Source organism: Neolamprologus multifasciatus, chromosome 8 (assembly GCF_963576455.1).
Source record: "Neolamprologus multifasciatus chromosome 8, fNeoMul1.2, whole genome shotgun sequence".
Classification (NCBI taxonomy): domain Eukaryota; kingdom Metazoa; phylum Chordata; class Actinopteri; order Cichliformes; family Cichlidae; genus Neolamprologus; species Neolamprologus multifasciatus.
The window spans coordinates 6,769,007-6,792,529 of record NC_140446.1 but is presented as its reverse complement, the minus strand read 5'-3'; the positions used below and the strand labels follow the sequence as shown (position 1 = coordinate 6,792,529).

At 40.9% G+C, this 23,523-nt stretch overlaps 3 protein-coding genes across 4 annotated transcripts in view; 2 read left to right on the top strand and 1 right to left on the bottom strand.

Annotated features, from left to right (window-relative positions):
* Positions 1 to 7,019, top strand: part of sema4gb (sema domain, immunoglobulin domain (Ig), transmembrane domain (TM) and short cytoplasmic domain, (semaphorin) 4Gb) — a 54,777-nt gene extending 47,758 nt beyond the window's left edge. For both annotated transcript variants that reach the window (XM_085170206.1, XM_085170207.1), the window contains 2 exons: positions 436 to 497; positions 1,082 to 7,019. In XM_085170206.1, coding sequence (XP_085026332.1) covers positions 436 to 497; positions 1,082 to 2,049 — 1,030 coding nt within the window. In that variant the 3' untranslated portion in view covers positions 2,050 to 7,019. The remainder of the gene's footprint in view (positions 1 to 435; positions 498 to 1,081) is intronic.
* Positions 7,020 to 9,588: 2,569 nt separating this feature from the next.
* Positions 9,589 to 14,394, bottom strand: mrpl43 (mitochondrial ribosomal protein L43). Its single transcript, XM_085170209.1, has 3 exons — positions 14,150 to 14,394; positions 12,147 to 12,253; positions 9,589 to 9,879 (listed from the first exon to the last, which is right to left on the bottom strand). Exons 1-3 carry the CDS (start codon positions 14,278 to 14,280, stop codon positions 9,662 to 9,664), a joined length of 456 nt encoding a protein of 151 aa, XP_085026335.1. The 5' UTR covers positions 14,281 to 14,394; the 3' UTR covers positions 9,589 to 9,661.
* An 86-nt stretch (positions 14,395 to 14,480) lies between these two features.
* On the top strand, positions 14,481 to 21,257 carry twnk (twinkle mtDNA helicase). Its single transcript, XM_085170208.1, has 7 exons — positions 14,481 to 14,706; positions 14,942 to 15,587; positions 15,958 to 16,660; positions 17,589 to 17,829; positions 19,298 to 19,405; positions 19,510 to 19,651; positions 20,437 to 21,257. The coding sequence occupies exons 2-7, from the start codon at positions 14,967 to 14,969 to the stop codon at positions 20,782 to 20,784; spliced, it is 2,163 nt and encodes a 720-aa protein (XP_085026334.1). The 5' UTR covers positions 14,481 to 14,706; positions 14,942 to 14,966; the 3' UTR covers positions 20,785 to 21,257.
* Positions 21,258 to 23,523: the final 2,266 nt, after the last annotated feature.

Genomic DNA, 23,523 nt, shown 5'->3' with positions numbered 1-23,523 from the left:
ATATCCATATTATTTCTTTGAAAAACATATTTGTTATAGTAATCCTTCTATAAAGGAGGAGATGGGGAATTTATCCCTAGTACTAATCCACAGTGGGCTGCGTAAAAAAAGCATTTAGGTATCCTCCTCTTATTGCTGGGAACCCAAGCTATCTCAAGTTTATTTCTTTTTATGATATTAAGGCTTTGCTGCAGAAATGGCTCAATATTTGCAGCTTTCAGGTAGTTTTGTGTTGAAGTCTTGATTGGAGAAATCTTCTTTATGATATGGCAATCACATTTCTGTTTATTACAGTTTTGCTGCATTTTTATACCTCGCTGTTATTTATGCTTATCTTAGCTGGGACACTCTCAGAAGACACTCGCTTTTTACTCTAACGCTTATCTCCTACTTTAATGAAGGTTAAATGCAAATTTTTCCTAATTACTATTGCAGGTCGAACCTAACCCAGGATATGTTGAGAGGGGTCAGGGGCTGCAAGGAGAATTCAGGAAATGGTACGTGTTGCTTCACACATTCACGTGCACTTCACTTCTACACTGTAAATCCATTATACCACAGCGTCTTTGTTCATTTTTAAAAAAGGTTAGTTCTTCATTTTACTTTACCATCCGTCCCACTTGATAAGTTTTTCTGACTTTCTCACAGGTGATGGGGTTAAAAAATCGTCCTTCCATCTTCCTTCTCTGCCAGAAAACTAAAGCTTTTAGTATCTATTAAGAGATTTTATTAGGTGTATGTTCCCTACCCATCCTCCAGGTCCCAGCTTACACATTTTAATCAGTTCCTCTCTTGCTGGAGGTCAGACGGGCCTGCTGGCTGCACTGCAGAGCTCGCTACATTTAAAGCAGCTTATGAAATGTGATGGAAAGCGATGCTGGTGCTGTACACGTTGCTCGCCTTCACTTTTAAATTGTAACCTTGGTGACCCGACATCTTGTATATTCATTGCTCTGTCTTCCTGCATTTGTGTCACACTGTCTCTCACGTTCCTCATCCACTAGTCTTCTTCTGTCCTCCTCACTTCACTCTTCTTTTTAACTCCGTCTCATGTCTCTTGTCCTCTTGTTTTTATCCTCAGTGGTCCATCGGAGGCGTTCTGTGATGTCGGGTGACGACGTGCTACTCCAGTGTGAACTACGCTCCAACCTGGCAACTCCACGCTGGACGCTAAACGGCAGGGAGCTCCAGGGATACGACCTCAATTCGGGGTATCGGATCGGCACAGATGGCCTCCTCATAATCGGAGCTCGCACCCAGCAGAGCGGCATTTACCGCTGCTTTGCTCTCGAGAACTCAGTCTCAGTTCTGGTCTATCTCTACACAGTAAGGGTTCACACAGAGCCGTACTTCCCTGTGGAACCCACAGCCACAACTAACCCCACTACAATTTTCAGCCCGACCGTTTTCTCTACCGGCAGCCCCACTGAGCAGCCCTTGCCCTCGCCTCCTGCCCCACTTCCTTCAAGACCTGAGTTTCAGACCTACAGACACATGGAGGCCGTGTACATCTCTCTGGTGGCGGTTCTCGGTGGGCTTTGCTTGGTGTTGACTGTGGTCCTTCTTTATGTAAGCTTCTGCACTAGACGAGCCTCTCAGGATCGGAAGTTCTCCCAGCAAGGTCTCCAAGTCCTAGGTGCCTCTGAGAGAAAAAGGAGCTCCCACCTTGAACTTAAAACCATCTCAAGCCACTGCAATGGCCGTCAGGGCCGTCGGTCCATCTCAGTGCCGAGCTTTGGGGACCTGGGTGATGGCTTCCTCCAGATAGTGCCAGGTGAAGGCCAGATGTCTCCAGCTAAAACACCTCCTCCAGCTCCTCCTCTTCCCATGCCACCCCCGCTTCCCAACATGGACTATGCCAACGGGCTCTCGGCCACTCTGCCCAGCGTGCTGAGGAAGATGAACGGAAACAGCTACGTGCTGCTGAGGCAGGCCGACCCTGACTGTATGTCCCCGCTCTACCATTCCTTCACAGAGGAGCTCAACAGGATCCTGGAGAAAAGGAAACACACACAACTGGACTTGCAACCCGATGAGAGTTCCATCTAGGACACCCCTCTTATGCTTCATCCCACTGTTATTTATTTTTACCCTAGCGGTGAGCCGTACTTGTGGGGGAAACTGACTATTTTATGAAGTGTTGCTCTTAATTGCACAGAGTACCTGCAGGTCATGTCATAACTTGGTCAGAAATATTCAGCCTGTTGTGTCTTCGGTGACAAATGGCCCAGGATTTCACTAATCAGAGACTGCTAAAATGTGGAGCTGTGAAAAATTACTTCGACCAAGGATGATACCTAAAGTGCAGACTCTCTGGAAGTTTCTGAAAGATGGCAGTCAGACGACAAAAAAAGGCAATGTTACAAAATAGGACATGGATACAAAAACTAAATTAGGCCAGGAGGTGATCAAGCATTTCCGAGACTGTGGAGAGATTCAAGAAGTTTTATAACCATGTAATATTAGATATCTGTGGAGCTTAAAGTGATAGTTCATCCAAAACATGCTAAGCATTAGGCTATTTTGTATAAATTAAAAACATGGCCTAAGAACAGTAGCACCTAATGTGCTTACAGCTTTACCACCCAGTCCTGTGTATGAAGATGCACCTCTTTGTTGCTTGTGACTGTGTTTGTGGACTGGTATCATCACAAACTGCACAGTGAGCCTTTCTATGAGGTAAAAGAAGCTTTTTCAAGTGGCTTTTTTTGAGAAGTCCTAAAAACATATTGATGAGGAAGATTACAAAACGGCAAATGAAACAATCCATGCTCTTGGGATGAACAAGGTCATCACGGCTTAAGTAAGGAGGCATCCATGCACCCTCTCGTCTTTTTTTAATTTTTATAAATGCACTAACCTACCAAACTAAAGACTAATAAAAGACAGAGAAGTTCTGTGTATGCCCAGCAAAATAAAAAGCTACAAGAGATTTAAATTTGACCAATCTCTCCTTCAAGAATATCGCTTTGGGAAGCATTACGGCACTTTCAATGTGGCTGTTACTTTTAGGTTGCTGCTTGGAAGTCCCATTATACCCTCTTGCAGCTCTGGTTCTGTGATGTGTGGTGTCGAAACTGGAACCGATCATCTTGGATTTTTTTAGGAGAAGAGGATAACGTCAGAGGCAATCAAATCTGGCATGCGTGGCAGGTGTTCAACACGAATTTTGTTGCTGTGGCTAAAAAAAAAGATTTTCTATAGACTGTTTAGATGGTTCATACCAGATGTCATCTCACATGCTTCAGGAAGTTAAAGTAAATATCAGTGTTGGAAAACTCTCCCTGAGAAATGACTAAACATTGAAAAACCCCACAAATGTCTCCTGGCAGCACCACCTTTGTGCTTGGACACTGTGGACTCCTCCAGCGGAAGCTACTCTTTGGATTCTGGATGTAACCAAAGACCAAGTTTGCATCAACAGTAATCAGCTGGATCACACAGCAGCTGATGTTTGCTGCTCTGTGAAATTCTAGATACAAAAGTGCAAGCGTTCATAACGGGACTTTTGGAGGAGCGTGCTAAAAATAGTTACCCTGGAATTGATCCAGATGTGCACAACAAGATGACCTTGAAGGGGAGATTAGCCTAATTAAATCAGGTATAAATTTAGATTTATATTGATTGAGATGAGCAGCAAGCCTTGTATATTTTTAAACTGGCTTGAAAGGAGGTAGAGTATTAATCCATATTTTCACAAAATTAATTGTTTGTGTAAAATATTGAGCAAAAATGAGTGAAAGTTGAGCACACAAAGCTCCAGGAATGGGTTTTGAGTGGCTTGTCATGTTTCAACCCACTTTTTCTATGATGCATGTCCTTTGCAGAGATGTAACGAATGATTATTTTCCTATGATTTCTCACTTTAGGATCTGAAAGCTGTGAACGTTTGGCATTTTCGCTCGATAAACAACATTTATCTTCTCTGTTAAGCCGTCGGCCACAATCATTGTAATAACTAAAATGTTGACTTTAGTAAAAGCATCACTTTAAGAATCCAGTTTTGATACAGCACACTAGAGCACAGATTTTAAGACAAGTCTTACATTTTAGTGTATTTATTTAAGCCACTTTTCCCCCTTGATTTGTCCTCATGTAAATAGCAATAAATATACGCCACTGTTGCAACCGTTAGTAGCATAGTGTGCTGTGCCAGTGCCAATGGAAAAACCTGTAGCAAACTTGGAACTATTTTTTTTCCCTGTAGTATTTCTATTTTTAGCCTCTCTGTGGGAAAAGAGATAAAAACTTTATGAAAGTAAACATGCAGTCTATTAAAGGAGCAGTCAGCGTGGTGGTCAGATTGATTGGTTTTTGCTGTGGATCACAGACTGGCTTCAGGGTTGTGGAAGCGAACTGGGAACCACAAACTGATGAAATCCTATAAAGAAAATTTTTAGATGTTGTTTTATATTTATATTCATATTTAAGGCCTGTTTTCTGAATAACATTGACTGTTTTACTTTCTCTCAAAACTTCAAGAACATGGTTTCATACAAAAACAGGTGAAAAAACAAACATGGATTTCTACAGCAAAAATTTTAAAAAGTTCTAGTCATTTATCTCTTAAAACAACGCTGAGAGCCAGGCTCACATTTGTCCTCTACTTTGCTAAAGCTGCACGTGGCAAGTTGCCAAACCCAAGTGGAGAAGACCTTCACACATGGAGCCCACAAAAGCATCGTCAGTGTTTACCTGACATTAGTGCAATGCCAAAACAACAAGAACTGCAGCTTTCACTGTATTTCCTCAACAAGGTGAACAACGCTATGATTAAATGCTACGTCTATATCTTACGGGGAAGTGACTGAAATGAATCTCTGAGCTTTTTGTAAACGTGTCACGGCCAGTGGTAAATAAAGATCCGTCTTTGCTGCAAAGTGTTGAATCAGCTCTCGTAGCTTCGGCACAAGCAGCGGCCCTCTCTGGTGGCTCTCATTGTTTATCTGTCAGACAGCGAGAGCCGTGTTTGGCTCACCTCCACGAGGGGAGGACAGCAGCTTCTTGTCTGTTTGCATGCCTCGCTGTCATCTCTGCAGGTACATCCAGCCACAAAACATTTGACCTGCGTGTCCTGGTTAGTCATGCAGGAAACAGATGGCGATACTAGTAGACAGGAGATGTTTTGCACTTGCAGGTCTTCTCGCGTGTCTTGTACTTTGGCATCATGGATTTTTAATTCTTTTTTTGCTGAGGATAATATAGTCCAGGCAGTCCACTCTATGCAAATAGAGGTAGAAGAAATTCTCTGTGACTAAAGAACCACATTAATTCAATCAAATCAAAGCACTTAACTGATTGCACGCTTGCATATTAAGCTGGTCTTTTAAAACTATGCACTACAGATTTTTTGGCAATCCATGTGCACCCAGCCACATCATGATTATTGCTTAAGAGAAACTCTGCAAAAGTGCGCATGTTATATTCCCCAGGAAGTCTGTGGCATCTGGGGAAGTGACAGTAGAAGTCTCTGGGTGATTCAGGAACAAAACAACATTTTTTTTTTTAAATTAAGTAAAGTCAGAACCACGGCCAAGCTGCTATCACCACAAAAGTAAAAATAATGCGACAAAATTAGTAGCCTGTAACTAAAAGGGAAATTAATCAAATAGCTGGCAAACTGCACACACAAATCTCTATGAGCTCATACACTGCATACAGAAATACACTCTGAGGTTCTCCTCTCCCCCTGCCTCCGCTTAAATACTCCCAGGCTTAATTGCCGAGTGGATTCAGCTGCAAAGGGCAGTGCATACAACTGGAGAGAGCGTAAAACACACAGACAGACACACAGACAGGCAAAAGCCTCAGTGTGCTTTTATTACAGTACATAGCGTCATTATGTGACAGCACAAATAAGCTGTTCTAAATGGGCATATTTGCATTTAGTATCGGATCAGTACCACTATCATCCAAACCTTGATCTGACTGTTTTTTGTACTTTAGTGTCAGCGTTAAAAGCTTTTCAGTTTACTAAACACTGAGTATAGTGTGTTTGTCAATGTTTTTGCCAGAAGCCACACGTCCATTTTTACTGTATCCTAGTAAAATAATAATCTTGTTACACCCTGTATCCATAAGCAATGCAGTGGACAAATTTAAAGGTTACAATGAGCTGCTTTTATATATTTTAAATGCCATATATATGCTTTGAAACTACAGTATGTGATAAAAACCTGAACTTAAAGTTCTTGCTTCATACTTTCTCCCAAACTTTGCCACTTCATCTTCTGTTTTCTCCCGTTTCTGATCAGCCCTTTATAAAAAAGCAAAAAAACAAACCACTTCACATGTTTTGATCCTAATCTTCTGTCCTCAACTCTTTTCATCTCTGCTGCCTCTTTTATTACCACTGCTCATCACTTCTACATGACAGCATCATCTGTAACCCTCGCCGCTCACATTCACACTCGCTTCTCAAGGACCCGGCTGAATTTCCAAATGGTCACAGTGGCCTCTAATCAATTAAAGCCGGCTTTTAAAAGAGCACTCGAGTTTGTGGTTTTGAACTTGTGGTAATTCAAGTAACAATTGGATTTTCTGTAGCAGTTTAAGATGCTGTTATGTTATGAAGCTCTCAATCCGACAGCTTAAGCATTCAAAGGGATGTTTTATGTTTCCCTTGTTAGCTTGTATAGTTTCAAATAATGACAAGCTCAAGCTTCAGACTGCTATTTACATTTACTTTCTGACAGTTTTTCTACTCTTAGATCTATATGATGTCAGATAGGGCTGATAACCCTAATATGGCATCTCATGTACAGAAGCTCCACCCACCTGCTGCTAGTCAGTCAATCAGAGGGCAGCTGGCTTAAAGAGAGAGGCTAAAACAACTTGTTTCCAGACAAGACAAGACAGGCCCAGCATAAGACAAGTAGGATAATTTTAGACTCTGGTTTATGCAAAGGTACTGGAAGTTGCATAATAGGCCCACGGTATATATTTAAATCAAAATTGTACAGTGTAAAATGTTTTTGTTTTGTTTTTTTGCTGGTTAACATTTAATTTCAATAAAATGTGTAAAATAATTGCAGCTTCTACTGTGTTCAACATGTTTGTGTTATATAGAATTTTTCTTGTAAATGTCTGGGTATTTCTGAACATAGTGGAAGTTTCACCTGAATCTAAGGTCATTACTGCTGCTATTTCACTGTCATTCAAGGGCAATCCGTTTACAGTAAACACTCTATTCTGTACTATGGACTTAAACTTAATTAGTTAACACGTTGGCTGCTTTGCGTTCACATGAAATTGTTTTTGGGTTGTTTTTTTGCTAATTGCATAGCAAAAATGATCCTGCTGTTTATGTAGATGTACTTTCTTCTTTGTGTTGGGCCTAAACAGTTCACAGCTTGCACTATACTTTCTTGTGTGCTTTGTTAAAAATCATGCATACTAAAACCCCTGTAAACTGTGACACTTTGATTCAAGCTGGTTCTGTATTATTTTTGATGTAGATAATGAACTTCTCTTTGTTGTCTTATCAGATTATACCTCGCCAAAGTGATATCTCATGTCTTATTTATTTCATGTCATTCAATTTCCTCTGGCATTCATGTAGCTTAAAAAAGTGTTTGGATGACCTTTAGCTCGGGGGAAAAAAGGTTCATTGTCAACAGCCCTGAGAGGAAGTCATGAAACAACATGCAAAATATGTTCTCACTCGATTCTTCTCTCAAGATACCTGGTTGTTTTTAGCTTGTGGCGAGTAGCAAGGCCACTGTCCTCCACAGGGAATGAATCCCACTCCACCCCATAGTCATTTATATGAGCCAGAGGTATAACATAGACTCAGGGTACAGAGGAGGGGGGTAAAATTACCATTTTTAGAGCAGCATTCACAGCTGTAACTAAGCAACAACAACTTTATTTAGTGTCCTTGCGCAGGTCAAGCTGTGCCATTTCCCATCAGGGATGGCGGGCGTGATGCGAGAACAGCAGCTGCGATATCTGTAATTGGTGTCGGAGATAAATTAAAAATACAGGAAATGAGAATAGTATGGAGGACTGTAAGTGCCAAAATTACTTTAATGGGTTTTCAGAACATCTTACCAAAAAAAAAAGTCTGAATAAAAAAAATAGATGCACCATTAACAAAAACATTAAAAAAAAAATTGTAACAAAACAGCATCTGTCTATTTCAGTCCCCTATTTATTCAATTTTCATTTTTTACCTTTCATTCCCCCCCCCCCCCCCCCCCACACACACACACCACACACACACACACACACACACACACACAAATATAGCAGTGGCTTTCAGATGCTGGAAATGAGGTTGGAGACTCAACCTCATCAAGCTAACTGACCGGAGATCAGTGGAAACCCAAAGACAGAAATGCTTCATCTTATACTCATGTGATGATTAAAAGCTTGGATGGGTTGATAAAGGGGTTTGGAATCTTAAAACTGGCTGTTTAACATGGGAATGGCGGAATACATTTATCTGTTTTGGATAAATGAAGACTTTATTCTACGAAACAGGCAATGCCCCTTTTTAAATCTGAAATTTACTGATAAAAAGTTTGGAGATTTAAAGTTAGAGACTTTTATTCCAAGTGCAGCCTCCATGTCTGCGTCTAATTTAACACTGGAATGCTAATTAGAAAAGATACGTGGGAGAAAGTGAGCGAAATGAACAGCAACATCTTCCTGCATCTCATCAGCATCCTTTGCAGTCATGTCACTCTCCCGCTCCACATAAACGGTCACATTGCCGAACCATTTCCTGTGGCCGGGGTTATAAAGTATACCATTCGCCTGCTGCAGTCTTCACGTTGGCTTCACGCAAAGACTTATTTGTATTCGTCTGATGGTTTCCACTTGGTTGTATTTGTTTTTGGAGAGCAACACTGGGGGTGAATGCTGAATGCCTTTTGCAGTCAAAAATGATGAATTTAGTAGAAGAACTGCAAAGAAAGCAACCAGCAGTTGTGCCAAAATTCAACGCCTTGTTGAATTTGAACAAATCACCCGCTTGACGAGTGTTAAGTTTTCCGTTCCTGTTACAGAGGACAGCTCACACTGAAGGTTAAAGGCTGTCCCTCAGGCCATCACACAACCATCTGTCATGTTCATTTAGGCTGTGGGATATTTAAGGACACCTTCAAATCTTGTTAGTATGAAGCCGTGAAAACATTTACATTCACGCTGGAGTACAACTTAAGAAGAATTACATGTTTTTTAAGTTTTTACACTGAGCGATGCAGACAGCACAACGGCTACTTCTTCTTCTCTCGATGTGCTGAAACCCACCTCTAAAGAAAATCTATATTTAAACATCAACATCTGAAAGTTTTTTTTATTTTATTTCAAAGTTCCATCTGTGGCACTTATTACACAAATCTTTAAATAACCTTGAGATTTAAAAACAGTTATCTGCTCTTTAGTATGCCCGCTGACAAAGCTCTGGTGGATCCATTTAAAGTCTATTCAAATGTGGCATTTAGAGCTGGAACTGTGAGCATTTTTCCTTCAAGTGGGCTCTGCTGCAAACAGAAGGAGATGGTTAAAAAAAAAAAAAAATCATCAAGCAACAGTGTGGTATTATCCAGGGAAAAAAAATCAAAAGGAAGCAGATTCAGAAACTGTTATTCACCAGTGATTTAATTTAAACTGCAAAAAATACAAATGGAAGTTCAACATTTTCTTTCGTTAGTCCTTATTGAGAATCTGGTTTCTGTGGCCTTATGGGGCCAATAGACGGGGGCCGGTTGGTGAAAGGGTGCCACAGGCCCTGGATGCTGGGACTGTCTGTGTGGAAGGGTTTGCGGATGCGGATGATTTCCAGACCGGACTGATTGGTCAGCTTAGTCAAAAGCTCGGATATCTGCTGAGACGTTTTGCTCGTGATGGTTTCTTCCCTCACGTTGCCATTTACTGCAAAAAAGGAAAATATATGGGACTTTTAAGAGGACACCTACAACATTAACATTAACAACAATACCTTCTACCTATGTTATACTGCCCTCTACAGTATCTAAGACTGCTTTATGGCAGTTTACTTTTCATGCTTCTTATTAAGTTAGTTAAAAATGAGACAGAACAACAGATTTTGGATATAACATTAACACAAACTGTCTGTTTCTAAAAATGTTCATTTGGATTTGGCACATGGTTTCATAGCTGGGTATTATAACAGTGAAGTTGGATGAAAAATCTACCTTATCCATACTGAAGCTTTTTGAAAATGGAGTGTTCATTAAATCTTCTGACAAAATCTAACATGAAATATTAATTTGCATATGTGACTTTTAATTTGTTTCATATTTGCTGATGAAGAAGAAGAAATATTAATTCATCAAATATGATACACTTGGTGTGACAGGGTTAAAGACTATTACATGCCTTCTATATGAAGCTGGAAATAAAATATCAGTTCCCTATCTGCAAAATTCTCATTTCTACAATGCTTCCAAATTTGCTGTCAGAATATTTTAGAGATTTCAAGCATCCATCATTCTATAAATGTCCTTACTGATAAAGCCACAGTACCAGATATTTACCCTAAAAATATGAAGAACCTGATTCAAGCAGTTTTCAGAAAATATGAAAGAAATGTTAGAAAATATGCCTTGATGCACGCTCAATCATACAGGTAAGGAAATCCTGAAAAGATTATTATTTTTTTTCTGGACGTAGTGTTTTCAGCGGGGCAAACGTTTCATCACTCATCCAAGTGACTTCTTCAGTCTCAGCTGACTGCAGGTTTCCCCAACCGTATGAACAGAACATCTGCATAGCCAAATATGGAGTTTCCTCAACAGCCTGAAGACAGAAGGATGCCACACCGAGGATGTGGAAAGCGGGGGAAAAATTTGCCTGACAGAAAACTCACCCAAACAGTAAAAAACATCCTTGCAGGGTTAAATTTAAAGCCAAAGCAAACTCCGCTAGTCGAATTGATCACAGCTACAGAAACAGCAATTCAAAACATCAACTTTGCAGATGTGGAAGCAGAGCAACTGGGGACGAAAGTGGCCTGTCTCAGCAATGCAAAGTCCTCAGCATCCAACATCAACATGGGGGAGAGGAAGGCACTCACATCGCTTAGTAATAACAACATTATCATCCTTCCGGCAGACAAGGGTAGGTGCACGCTTTTGCTAAACCAGAAAGACTAACATGAGAAAATTGCTGCACAGTAACAAAAATACTTATGAGCCCCTGAAATGAGAACCAGGTAGTTGCTACAGGAAGAGGGTGACAGACTGTCTGAAACAGTTAGAGCAAGACATCGTTATTGCGCAAACCTCATACCAGAGGCTATACCCAGGAGAATCTAAACCAAGTCTGTATGGTTTACAGAAGATACATAAACAGGGTGCACCTGTAAGACCAACTGCCTGTATGATCAACTCGGTCACCTATAACATCAACAAGTTGCTGGTTTCAATTGTCAACCTATTGGTGGTCAGCTCTAAACACCACATCCAGAACACTTTGGATTTTGTTGAGAAGGTGAGAGATGTCATTATGGAGGCTGTTGAAACAGCAGTCTCGTATGACGTTACATCTCTCTTCACTTGTGTTCCAGTCTCTGAAGCAGTGGAGGTAGTTTGCAAGAGATTACAGTATGAGCATAACCTCAGCATCAGAAACCCTCTCAGCACCAACCCAATGTGTTTGCTCTTTGAACTATCCAAACAAACATACTTTCACTTATTTCTCTTTATTTTTCTACATAACAAATGACAGTACAGGCGTGAAAGAAGAGGAGTATTTTCTCCAAGGAGAGTAAATATCCCCAGCATGGAATCAGTTAAGTTTTATCTCATCTTATTTTAGTCAGGCACATCGGTGATGGTTAGCTTGGAAGCATTTGAAAGCTTACCATCTCTAGAGAGACATGACTAAATTCCTACGTGATTACCATTCATTTTGGTACTCATCTTTTTATTCAGTATACTTTATCGATTACTCAGTTGAATATAATAAATGTTCTAATAAACATTCAGTTGCTCTCTATTATAATTTCATTACCTTTAAACTCCTTAACAGAAGCTTGTAATCTTAACTCCTTCTCTCTTTACTTTATATCTACATCAACAAATGATATATATTCAGAAATCTCGCTGTCACTCTGCTTCACCATTGTTTCAGTAAATTTATTCAGGTCTGATTCGAACAGAGCTGTGGGCACTTACAGTATTCGGCAACTATTTTTGGTACCCTGCAGGGCTGCGGAGACACATAGACGACAGTTCCAGGGTTCTTGTTGGCATAATCCACAACTCCCTCCTCGATAAAATCCCTGAAAAAGCAGATTAACTGTATTACAATTTGGTAAGGGTGACAGAGTTTTTTGTTTGTTTTTTGAGCCATACCTGCCAGTTATTTTCATTACTGGTTAATAAATTATTATACATTTGTTTAAACCACACAGTCTGAGCGCAGCTGTATAAGGTGGAAAATTAAATGACAATCATATAATTTAATTTGCTACTTTTCATTTCAAAAAGAAAAGCATGAACAGTTTAATAACTGATAATAAAACAAACTTGGGGGAAAAAAATCTTTCCAGATGACAGACATCACCCTGTAATTTTCAGATATGAACATTATCTTTAAAATACAATTTTAGAAGACCACAGACTCCATCCTTGGATGTTTTAATTGGTTAATGTGAAGCTGGACCCTTTCACTATTATAATGCAAATGCACAGAATTTGGCCTATTTTCTGTGTTAGCAAGCAGATAAACAGCTTAAAATGAATCAACAGAAACATTATTTTTATCTTTAGGCTACTGAAGTCACAGAACATTCAGTCATGAAGTCAGAAACTATTCTGAGCAGTGAAAAATTCTGCTGAGAGTCTGCAAATGTAACTGCTGCTAGCATCATGATGTGGCGTTTGAACAATAAAGGGCTGTTGGTGATGTCTGTCAACATCTACTGCCAGTGCTAAAAGATTCTTCTACTATTTATGATCCCTGAATCCATGTCACAGGAATGTGATGATCATCTGGCTTTCTGGTTGTGTGTTACAGAAGCAGGTAGTGCATTTGCGCCTACATGCTATAATAGGAACTGCAAAAAACCTGCTTAACTGCACATTTTTGGGCCATTTCTAAAATACTCTATCAGTTACACCTTGTCAGTACTGAGTTTGACCCCCTTTTGCCCTCAGAACTGGCATTATTCTTTGTGGCATAGATTCAACAAGGTGCTGGAAACATTCCTCAGAGATTTTGGTGCATATTTACATGATAGCATCACATAGTTGCTGCAGATCTGTTTGTTGTACATCCTTGTTGCAAACCTACTGCTCCTGCTACTAAAGATGCTCTATTAGATTGAGATCCAGTGACTGCGGAGACCATGTGAGTACAATAAATTCACTGTCATGTTAATAAAATCATATTGAGAGGATTTCAGCTCTGTGACATGACATCAGAAGGCGACTTGGGGTTCATTATCTTGCCCAAGGATACTTTGCTATGTAAACCGGAGGAGCCGGACATCAAAACACCAACTTTCTGATCAGTTGGTGACCTGCTCTGCCTCCTGAGCTACAATTCATGATTTCATGTAGTTTACACCAAATTCTGACCCTTCCATTCAAATGTTGCATCATTTCCAATTTTCTATTGTCCAGCTTTGGTGTAGGTTCAGTTTCCTGTTCTCAGCTGAAAGGAGTGACATCAGGTGTCTTCTGCTGCTGTAGCCCATCTACTCCAAGGTTTAACGTGCTGTGCTTTCACAGATGCTCGTCTACATCTTTAACTTTCTTCAAAATGCTGATGCTCGCTTGGACTTCATCTGGTCTTTGGCAATGTCTACATGTGTTCGGTTGCTGCCATTGTGATTTGCTCATGAGATATTTGCATTAACGAGTAGTTGAAAGGGTGTTCCTAATGAAGCGGCAGATGAGCATATTGTATGCTATAACGTTATGACAAATAGATTTTTAACCTGCTGTTGGCTTACAGCATCTTTTGGATTCCTCCACCGGGAAAGACGGCTGATTAATGAAAATAATGAGGTACAAGACTGACGTCAACATAATGGACTGGGATCTAATCTGAGAATAATTACAAGATCTAAATCAACAAAAGTGCTAATCAGGAAACCAAGTAATCTCTTAGGTTTTTTCAAGGCCGTGACTGAGAGGAACTGTCTACATAAACTATCAAAGACTTCTTTTACCTGGCTCCCAGCGAACTCTGAGCCTTTTTGGAGAAGACGATGGAGATTCGTTTTAGCTGGCAAACGTACCGACCGACGCCATTTTGCAGGACACTTCTCAAAAAACGACTCGGTGTCCCTCTGGAAGTCATCGTTAATCTGCTCTTTTTCTACTGCTGCACAAAAATAACACAGTCAAACACACTAAACGGTAACAAGGCTCTCAGAGGACAACCTGACGGGCATGTACACAGCGCTGTCCGTCAGTAACAAGGTCCGGAGTGAAACGCATAGCTGACATAACGGTTAACAAAAAAAGATACCTTCTAGAAGAAGACTTCTTTCGTTGACAAATTAAACGTCAAACCATTAAATTTATTTTCTACTATAAAAATTATTACGTTAACTATAATTTAAAAGGTAAATATGTGTTAGTCCAGCTTCCCAAATATCTAGTCTTCCGTATAGTTCTAGTCCGTATAGTTCCGTATAGTTCACACGGACTTGTTTTGGAAACGCACCGAAAAGCCCGGGTTAGAGTGGAGCATGGGAGGAGAGGAGGACAGATATCAGAGACTGTAAGTTGTTCTTTTTCGGCCTCGTGTTTTATTAAACGCCACTAACTTTTGAGTGATGCTTTCATACGCCTCCATGATAATTTTCATGTTCGGTATGTCTCCGTTTGACAAGAAAATAACGTTTTTCTGCCTCGCTGCCTCTCTTTAATTTGACTGTCTAGGTCACCCCAAAACTTTGCTGTGCTTTTCCTATATTAGGCTGCTGGTTTCCTCATGTCTTGGTGTCTTTTTGCAGGTTCAACGTGCTGACCACATAACCAATGTGGAGAGGCTTGCTGCTGAGGAGCTCCACCTGTCTCTTGCAGGTGGGAGCCCCAAGGTTTCTCCTCCAAGGATGTTTTACATCTCCATTTTTGAGACCTCTACAAAAAAGGCTGCTTCACAGGCCATTTCCAATACCTTGGGTTACAGGCTACTTCCTGACACACACTGGGACCAGAGGTTATAAAAAAGACACCAAATCTACTTTAGAGTTCCCTGTGACCCCAGTCACAGTCACGGACATCAAACAGTATCTACGCTCCAAAGATATTCCCTTCCACGATGGTTACAGCTGCCTCCACATTCCCAGCATCTTTGTGGATTTGTCAACCAGGAAGGAGGTCTTCTCCCTGTTCATTGACAAAACCACGGGACAGTTTCTGTGCAAGGACACGCTGGTGGAGGGGAGCTGGGAGGACCTCCAGGACTGTTTGGAGGTGATGCAAAAGGATGGGGAAGAGTCCCTTAACCCTAATGTGCTGCTGGGGTATCCGGAGAGTGTGGAGGAGCAGGAGGAGAGAGAGAGGGAGCTGAAAGAGGTGCAGAGGATCTGGTCCACCTCTGTGCCACTCACTGACCTCCCAGAGGATGAAGCTCAGCTGATTAAAACCATTTTCCAGGTATTATTCTGTGTTATTTGTGATTCTTAATTCAAAAGATGACACGAGCAGCTCATGAACAGCTTCCCCAGAGCTGTTGCCCTCACCACACATCTCCCTGCACTGGTTACAAAGATCGGCAACAACTAACACACACAAACATCCTCAGCTCTGTGACAAACACATGTGCACATACACAACCATTCTCATCCTCTGAGACTGCTAGTACCTGAATGTAAAGTTACTTTAAACATATATATATATATATATATATATATATATATATATATATATATATATATTGTTAAATATGGTGGTGTATGTACAAGACCTTACCTTTTCCTTTACAGTGTCATCTGGCGCAGTAATATTTGTCAGTGTTTTGTTTCAGATCACAAAGATCTCCAATGCAACCCTCAAGAAGTTTGGAGTGAGATTATTCAAGCCAACCAAAAGCCTGGTTTTTCCCTGGTTTGGTGGACCTGATTCCTCTTTAAAAGGGGTCAAGCTCCTGTCAGCTCAAAGAACAGAAACTGACAAAGTCACATATAATGAAGCTACAGTCCCAAAGTCTAACTCCTATTACAACTTGTTTGGCCTCCCTCTTGTGGGACGTCTGGACTCGGAGGTGGTGGTGACAGGTCACGAGTTTGACACGATGGCTGTGAGTCAGGCCACAGGACTCCCGAGTGTTGCTCTTCCTCGCGGGGTCAGCTGCCTTCCTCCAATCCTGCTGCCCTACCTGGAGCAGTTCAAGCGGGTGACTCTGTGGCTGGGGGGAGACATTCGCTCCTGGGAGGCGTCAAAGATCTTTTCTCGTAAGCTGGGCATCAGGCGTTGCTCCCTTGTGCGGCCCGGTGAGTACCGGCCGTGTGCGGTGGAGGCTCTGGCCCGGGGTAAAAACTTAAGCAACATCATTAAAGCCTCGATCCCAGCGGCCCATAAGTCCATAGTGTCCTTCAAGCAGCTCAGAGAGGACGTTTACGGGGAGCTCGTCAACACAGATCAGGTGGCTGGAGTGAAGTGGACGAGGTTTCTTGAGCTCAACAGGATTTTGAAGGGACACCGCAAGGGAGAGCTGACTGTTTTTACAGGTACTGTGTTACTAATAATGATGTTTTAAGACTCAGGAACTAATTAGTTGTTGTTTTTTAAATCCCAAGAAATCATAACCAAAATTAAGTAATTTCTTCCCTTTTTAAAAGTGATACAAACAAAACTCATAGAATCATAAAACAGGAATTCTGTGGTAATCAATATTTCTGTGGATAATGGATCTTTCTTCCCCCACTTCTAGGTAGCCAAATATCAAAGCCAATTTGTAAGCAAGCAGATTTAAATTCAGTCTTTTATTGTTCTGCCCTGAGTTGTGATCGAGTTTCACAACAACAACAAAACAAAAACCATACCTGATTGAAGTTTGGAGGATATCTTCTTCAAGATGGTCTCATTTGTCAGTGCTGCAGCGCTTTCAAAACTGCTCCTGTTTTTTCCTTTTCTGACTTCTCCAGCATTGTGGCTATTTTTGGATCAGTCAGTGAAAGTCCCAACATGCTTCTTTATATCTGCAATTTCATCATGGAACTTCAAACGTGAATAAAAAATCCACTTCCTGGTGTCCCAAGACTTTTGAGAGGTGTCCCATTGTGTGCCACCATGATTGCTTTGCATTAACTCAGTGAATGGAATTTAAATTGAATCATCACTGTTACAACACTGAAGAAGACCCACTGCATTACCTAGTTGAATGAATGCTAAAAAGCTGTGGAAGTCATGCAGCACTGCTCAAGGACCTTGAACAGGAGATAGTCTGACTTAAATTCAGCCACAATGTTTGATAAAAAAATCAAACCGCGTACTTTCTTTAAAGGAAGAGGATGTAAAACACACACAGCTGGCCAAGTTTTTACTTTTCACTAAAGTGTCCTGAAGTATGATCGCTTTTTAGTTTACCAGTTTTAATATAAAGTACAAGTACTAGCTTTATTAACCCAATACGCAATCATGATGTTTCTTCACCAGGTCCTACTGGAAGTGGGAAAACCACCTTTATTAGTGAGTTGGCCCTGGACCTTTGCATGCAGGGTGTCAACACTTTGTGGGGCAGCTTTGAGATCAACAATGTCCGTCTAGCCAAGATCATGCTGACACAGTTCGCCATGCAGAGGCTGGAGGAGAACCTGGAACAGTATGATTTCTGGGCAGACAAGTTTGAAGAGCTGCCGCTTTACTTCATGACTTTCCACGGGCAGCAGAACATCAAGTAAGTCTTATTAGTACTTCAGGGATCCATTAAGTTCTTTTATTGAAGAGGTTTGCTTTGTTTTTGAACATAATCTCGATAGTTTGAATACTTCTTGTTGGAGTGTGGTTGCTCAGTCAGTAAATGGCTACGTCTACACTAATCCGGATACATTACGTTTTGTTTTCGTCTAAAAACGCTCCGTGTCCTCACTATCGTTTTCAATCGTCTCAGAACAGTTGTTCATCCACACTAAAACGACTGAAATGCTTACATTCCTGTATTGCGCATGTGTGAAACATAAGACGATTCGACCTGTGTTATTTCTGTCTGCCGTCTTTTTTTACTTTCCGGCTCTTTGAAACATCACGGCAAAATGTCGAGGAAAAGCACCGAGTTTTTTAAATGGACTAACAATGAAGTGGAGTTGTTGCTGCAAGTAACACAAAAGTACAAAGTTGCAAAAGCGAGTGAGAATTAAAGAATTTGAAGAAAAGCTATCTGGAGCGTGTACAAACTGATATTAGTCTTTGATAGGGCTTTCAAAATTGAGATCAAACAAAATAACTGCTGTATAATGTAGAGCAGGGCAATATGACCAAAAATATTTATCACGATATACATTTGAAAATTTGCGATAACGATATAATTGACACTAGACAAAATACTTTACAACTCCACCGTAATAGCCGTAATGCTCCAACAATCCATCAAGCGGTGCGGGTTCGTAGCTTAGCAAAGTCATACTAAAACATTTGACAGATTTGTGTACGACATAAAATCGTTTCGAGGTCAGTAAACACAACCAGAATTCATACATAAGGCACACGGGATTATAAGGGGCACTGTCGATTTTCAGAAAAATCAAAGGATTGATTTTAAGTGTGCCGTATTTACCAAACAACACGGTAATAACGACGGCCCGCTAGCATGCTCTACCAAAAATAGTGCTTTGTTGTGTATCTGACGGACGAAAGCTAAACCAGTTTCACCACTGAAGCTGCAGCATTTTTACAAACCAATTCTGGTTCATCCGTTTCATTCAACGATCCACGTTCGCTCTTCTCATTCTGCGTCGCCGCCATGTGCGTATGTAAACATAGGCACTGCGCATGTGCGTTTTACCCATATTCTATTGAGATATTTCATTTTCCTATCGTTGCCCAAAATTACACTGGTATTTCCGTGAACGATATGATATAGCCCAGCCCTAGTATAATGCCCTCCGCTATCTTAGTTTCATTGGTTACATGACTGCATCATATGACTAAAATGCGTCATCGTTTCCAAAAGTCTCTGTTTATGCAGCCTACACTGCCATTCCGCTTTGGCGAGCATTTTCAAAAAGCTCTGTTTTCCTTGACTGAAAACACCATCTCAGTGTGGACAGAAGGCCAAAACAGAGAGAAAAAGATGCATTTTCAAATGAAAACATATTAGTGTGGACATGGTCTAAGACCCTCTGACTCCTGTCCAATTTTGCCTACAGGACAGTGCTGGACACAATGCAACATGCTGTCTACCTCTATGATATCAACCATGTCGTCATTGATAATCTGCAGTTCATGATGGGACAAGAAAACCTCTCAGCAGACAAGTAAGATAGAAAATGTTGTTTATCTGGTGTGTGATGATGTCATGTTAGTGCTGTTATTGGTGTGTTAATGCTGTATGGAAATACAATGTTCTCATGTACCTCAGGTTTGCAGTCCAGGACCACATTATCGGGGTTTTCAGGAAGTTTGCCACTAACAGCTCCTGTCATGTCACCCTGATCATTCATCCGAGGAAAGAGGAGGATGACCGAGAACTGCAAACGGCATCAATCTTTGGTTCTGCTAAGGTAAGGCAGCGAAAGGTTCACTTCAGTCTGGTAAAAAATACTGAAGGAACAGTTGAGAATGACAAATTGTTGGCAGACAGATACTGTACATTTAATGTACAATGTTCAATTATCCTCTTAACATTGTCACAGTCACCAGTGACCTGTTTAGGTTGATGGTCAGCTTCAAATGTACCCTATTTGTGGGTATTTCCCCTATCTGGCATTCGCAAATTTAAATATTTTAACAGGAGAACTAAAAGGGTCAATATAGAATCACTGCATCGATAGGTTGTTATTGTGAGAGCAATAATAATTTTGTTCATACTCATCAAAATAGCATGGGTATCATGGGCGATCGTGGCTCAAGAGTTGGGAGTTCACCTTGTAATCGGAAGGTTGCCGGTTCGAGCCCCGGCTTGGACAGTCTCGGTCGTTGTGTCCTTGGGCAAGACACTTCACCCGTTGCCTACTGGTGGTGGTCAGAGGGCCCGGTGGCGCCAGTGTCTGGCAGCCTCGCATCTGTCAGTGCGCCCCAGGGTGGCTGTGGCTACAATGTAGCTTACACATTCACCAGTGCGTGAATGGGTGGATGAATGGATATGTAAAGCGCTTTGGGGTCCTTAGGGACTAGTAAAGCGCTGATTCTTCATTTGATTCTTAAAATCAATATCTAAAACATTTTAATAAATGAGCACATCTCTTGACTTGCTGTTTCAAGAAAAATGCATATACGCTTGCTCTCTTCGCAAATCTGCAGTTTTCCAATTTAAGTAAGACACGTCTTGACTTTTAACTCCTTCCAGGCCAGCCAAGAGGCCGACAACGTCCTCATACTGCAGGAAAAGAAGCTGGTGACGTGTCCCGGCCGCAGATCCCTGCAAGTGACCAAGAACCGCTTTGATGGAGACGTGGGCATCTTCCCTCTGGACTTCATTAAGTCTTCGCTGACTTTTTCCACTCCCATCAAAGGAAAACACAAGCTGAGGAAGGTCAACACCAAGCCGGAAAACGAGGAGGAGGACGAGGCCACTGCAGCGGCGTCAAAGAAGGAGGAGGTTAAAAAAGATAAGGTAGAGAAAGTGAAAGGAAACACAAAGACCCCACGAACTGTTAAAAGTCCTGCAAATGGAAACGGAGCCATTCAGAAGTGAAATTTGAATGTTAAAGCTCAACCAGACTCTTTGTATGAAAGATAATGTTCGACAGTTGTATGTCAATAACAGGAGGTTCAGCTAAGCTAAATACAAGTACATAAATATGAACATGCATATGAAATGTATGAATTAACATCCCTGAATCCAGAATATGCCAGGTAGTGAAAACGTGTTTCATCGTGGAATGAAGTATGTTACAGACAGAATGTGAAATAATGACAGCAAAGTGTTAAACTAGTCTTCAAAGCTTTTCTGTTCAATGTAAGACTGAATTTGTTAGTTGTTGTTTAACCTATTGAAATAATAATGTGACACCAGGAACTACTGATTAAATAGGGATGGTAACACTATCAGTCTGCTTAGAGGCATAATACAAACCCCTGCACATTACCACAGTGTGTTCTCTACTGACGTTTTGTACAACAATGATTTGTTGCTTTTTATAATAAACCCCCCCCAACAACTTCTAATGCAGATTGTGTTTTCTATCTGTGGTCACCAGGGGGCGTTGTGTGCTAAGAGACTGGAGTTTAGACTTCAGATAATTGTTGAGCAGCAAATATCAGCCGTCCTATTTCCAAATGGCAGTGATCACTGACTACAGACATATGTGTTTGTTTAGTTTCGTCTCTCGGCTACAGCAGCGACTGCCTTAACAACTTGCTAACGATTTGTTCCATATGTCTGATTTATAAATGACTACAAGCGTGACAAAGCTCAGTTATGCACATTAGGAAAAATGTAGTTTAATTCTGCACTCTTTGGTTAAGCAGCAGGCTGTGTACCCCTCTTTCCTTGCTGTTTGACTGAGTTTCAGAGTTTGTTTGTTCCCTTTTACCCTCCTGTGAGCCTGCCTTTTGAATAATGATAATTAAGTTCAAATACCACGTATTGAAGAGAAGAGTACTAAAGGTTTTAGCACACTTGCCTGTTAATTACCCTTCATTGTCCAACCTTGGCCTTCTCCAATATCACACCACACAATGCATTATTTAGAGTGGGTGACTTTAAATAAATGCAAAGTGTTTTTAAAACATCTTCCTATGAATATTTCATGGGTAAAGTCAACTACCCTGCCGCGGTTGCTCTGGTGTGGGGTTACGAGTAGAATCAGCAGCTCTCAGAAGTGAAGAAAGTCTGCATTGCGCTGTGTCGTGGGCTGCTGCAGGACGTATTGATGGCTGAAGTGTCGCACTTTATCACAGTCGCTGCAAACCCATATAAATTTCAGGTTTATGATTTAAAGGGTTAGTGGTTCAATGTGGGAATATGAAAGTGCCTGTGTGTTTTATACCAGAGCCTTTGGTGATTTGCAACCTTGAAATATGCACTGAATAAATCAAGTGTCACTGTGGGAATCACACAAGTGTAAAATCAAGGACCAAAGGTGCCAAAATGGAAAAAAAAAAAAACAACAACTACTGAATAAATAAAAAATCCAATTTAATGCATTAGATACATTTAAAATAAAATAAGTTTTTCTGTTATTTCGTATTTCTGTATTTTCTTTTACAGTTCCTTTATGTTTCAATATAAAACGAGCTGGCCAACACCGAAGGCAAACACGGTCCTGTGGAAACTTTTGTTCACTGGACTATTATTGCAACACCTTGATTAATCTATTCAGCTGTAGACTTCCTTTCCTCCTTTGAGTTTGTTCCATGGCCCAATTTGGGCCAAGCTTTGGTCTCACAGATGGCCTCACATTTGATTCTAGAATACTTTGGTATATAGAGGAATTCATAGTCCACTCAGTGACTATAAAGTGCCCTGTAGCTGCAAAACAAGCCTGAATCATCAACCCTCCTTTGCTGTGCTTTGACAGTTGAGCTGTTTGTGCTGATAATGCTGTGCATTATGGACAACATCTCCACTTTGGTCTCATCTGTCCACGGGACATTGTTCCAGAGGTCCTGTGGTTTATTCAGATGCAGGTTTGCAAACAAAAACCAGCCATGAGAGAAGCGGCTTCTTCTCGGTGACACTTCCAAACATGCCGTGCTGTTCAGTCTTTTTCTAACGTTTAGCATGCTAACTGAGATCTATAGAGTCGGTGGTGTAACTCTTGTACTTTGTTTTTGTGTTAGACTGTTTGAAACTGGAGTGAATTTGCTGGAAAGTCCACTCCTCAGGAGATTGTGGCATAAACTTGACTGATTGACTGACTGCTTTGGTCCTCCATATGTAACACCTTAGGATTATGGGAATGTTGAGGCAGTCTTTGCACTCCAGATGCATAGCTTTGCTATGACTTATGAAATATCAATCTAACCTGAATGTCATACATATGCATAACAACATGCCTATTTTGTCTTCAAAATCTTTCAAACCAAGTGCTTGAATTACTCAAAATGCAACTCAGCTGTTGAGAGTTTCCTTTTTTCTTACTAAAGTTATTTATTTCCTTTAAAACCTGTACAAACTCTGGAGCAGGAAAAGGGTTTTGTACAGCTTTTTACTTTTAGTAAAAATGAGTGAAGTTGCTCTTTAGTACTTTTGTCCTGTTGTTTGCCTCGGTGTGGACTTCGCAGACACTGGGGCCTCTCTGTCTGCCTCTGATTTCTTTGCTGGCTCCATCTTTGACAGACCAGTCCAAGGGAAGCTCCTGGCACCAGACTCATCTTACACGAGGTATGCGCAGCCTCGAGCTTCTCGGATAGCTGAAACTGTAAAATATTGTTGTAAGCTGTAGGAATAATTCCTGTGTGTGTTTGATGAACCTAAATCACTGTGTAT

Coding starts and splice junctions, on each gene's coding strand:
- mrpl43 (XM_085170209.1), bottom strand. CDS start 14,280: ATGACTTCCAGAGGGACACCGAGTCGTTTTTTGAGAAGTGTCCTGCAA. Junction 12,254..14,149: donor CAGAGTTCGCTGGGAGCCAG/GTAAAAGAAGTC, acceptor CTGCTTTTTCAG/GGATTTTATCGAGGAGGGAG. Junction 9,880..12,146: donor AAAAATAGTTGCCGAATACT/GTAAGTGCCCAC, acceptor CCTTTTTTGCAG/TAAATGGCAACGTGAGGGAA.
- twnk (XM_085170208.1), top strand. CDS start 14,967: ATGTGGAGAGGCTTGCTGCTGAGGAGCTCCACCTGTCTCTTGCAGGTG. Junction 15,588..15,957: donor TGATTAAAACCATTTTCCAG/GTATTATTCTGT, acceptor GTTTTGTTTCAG/ATCACAAAGATCTCCAATGC. Junction 19,652..20,436: donor CAATCTTTGGTTCTGCTAAG/GTAAGGCAGCGA, acceptor AACTCCTTCCAG/GCCAGCCAAGAGGCCGACAA.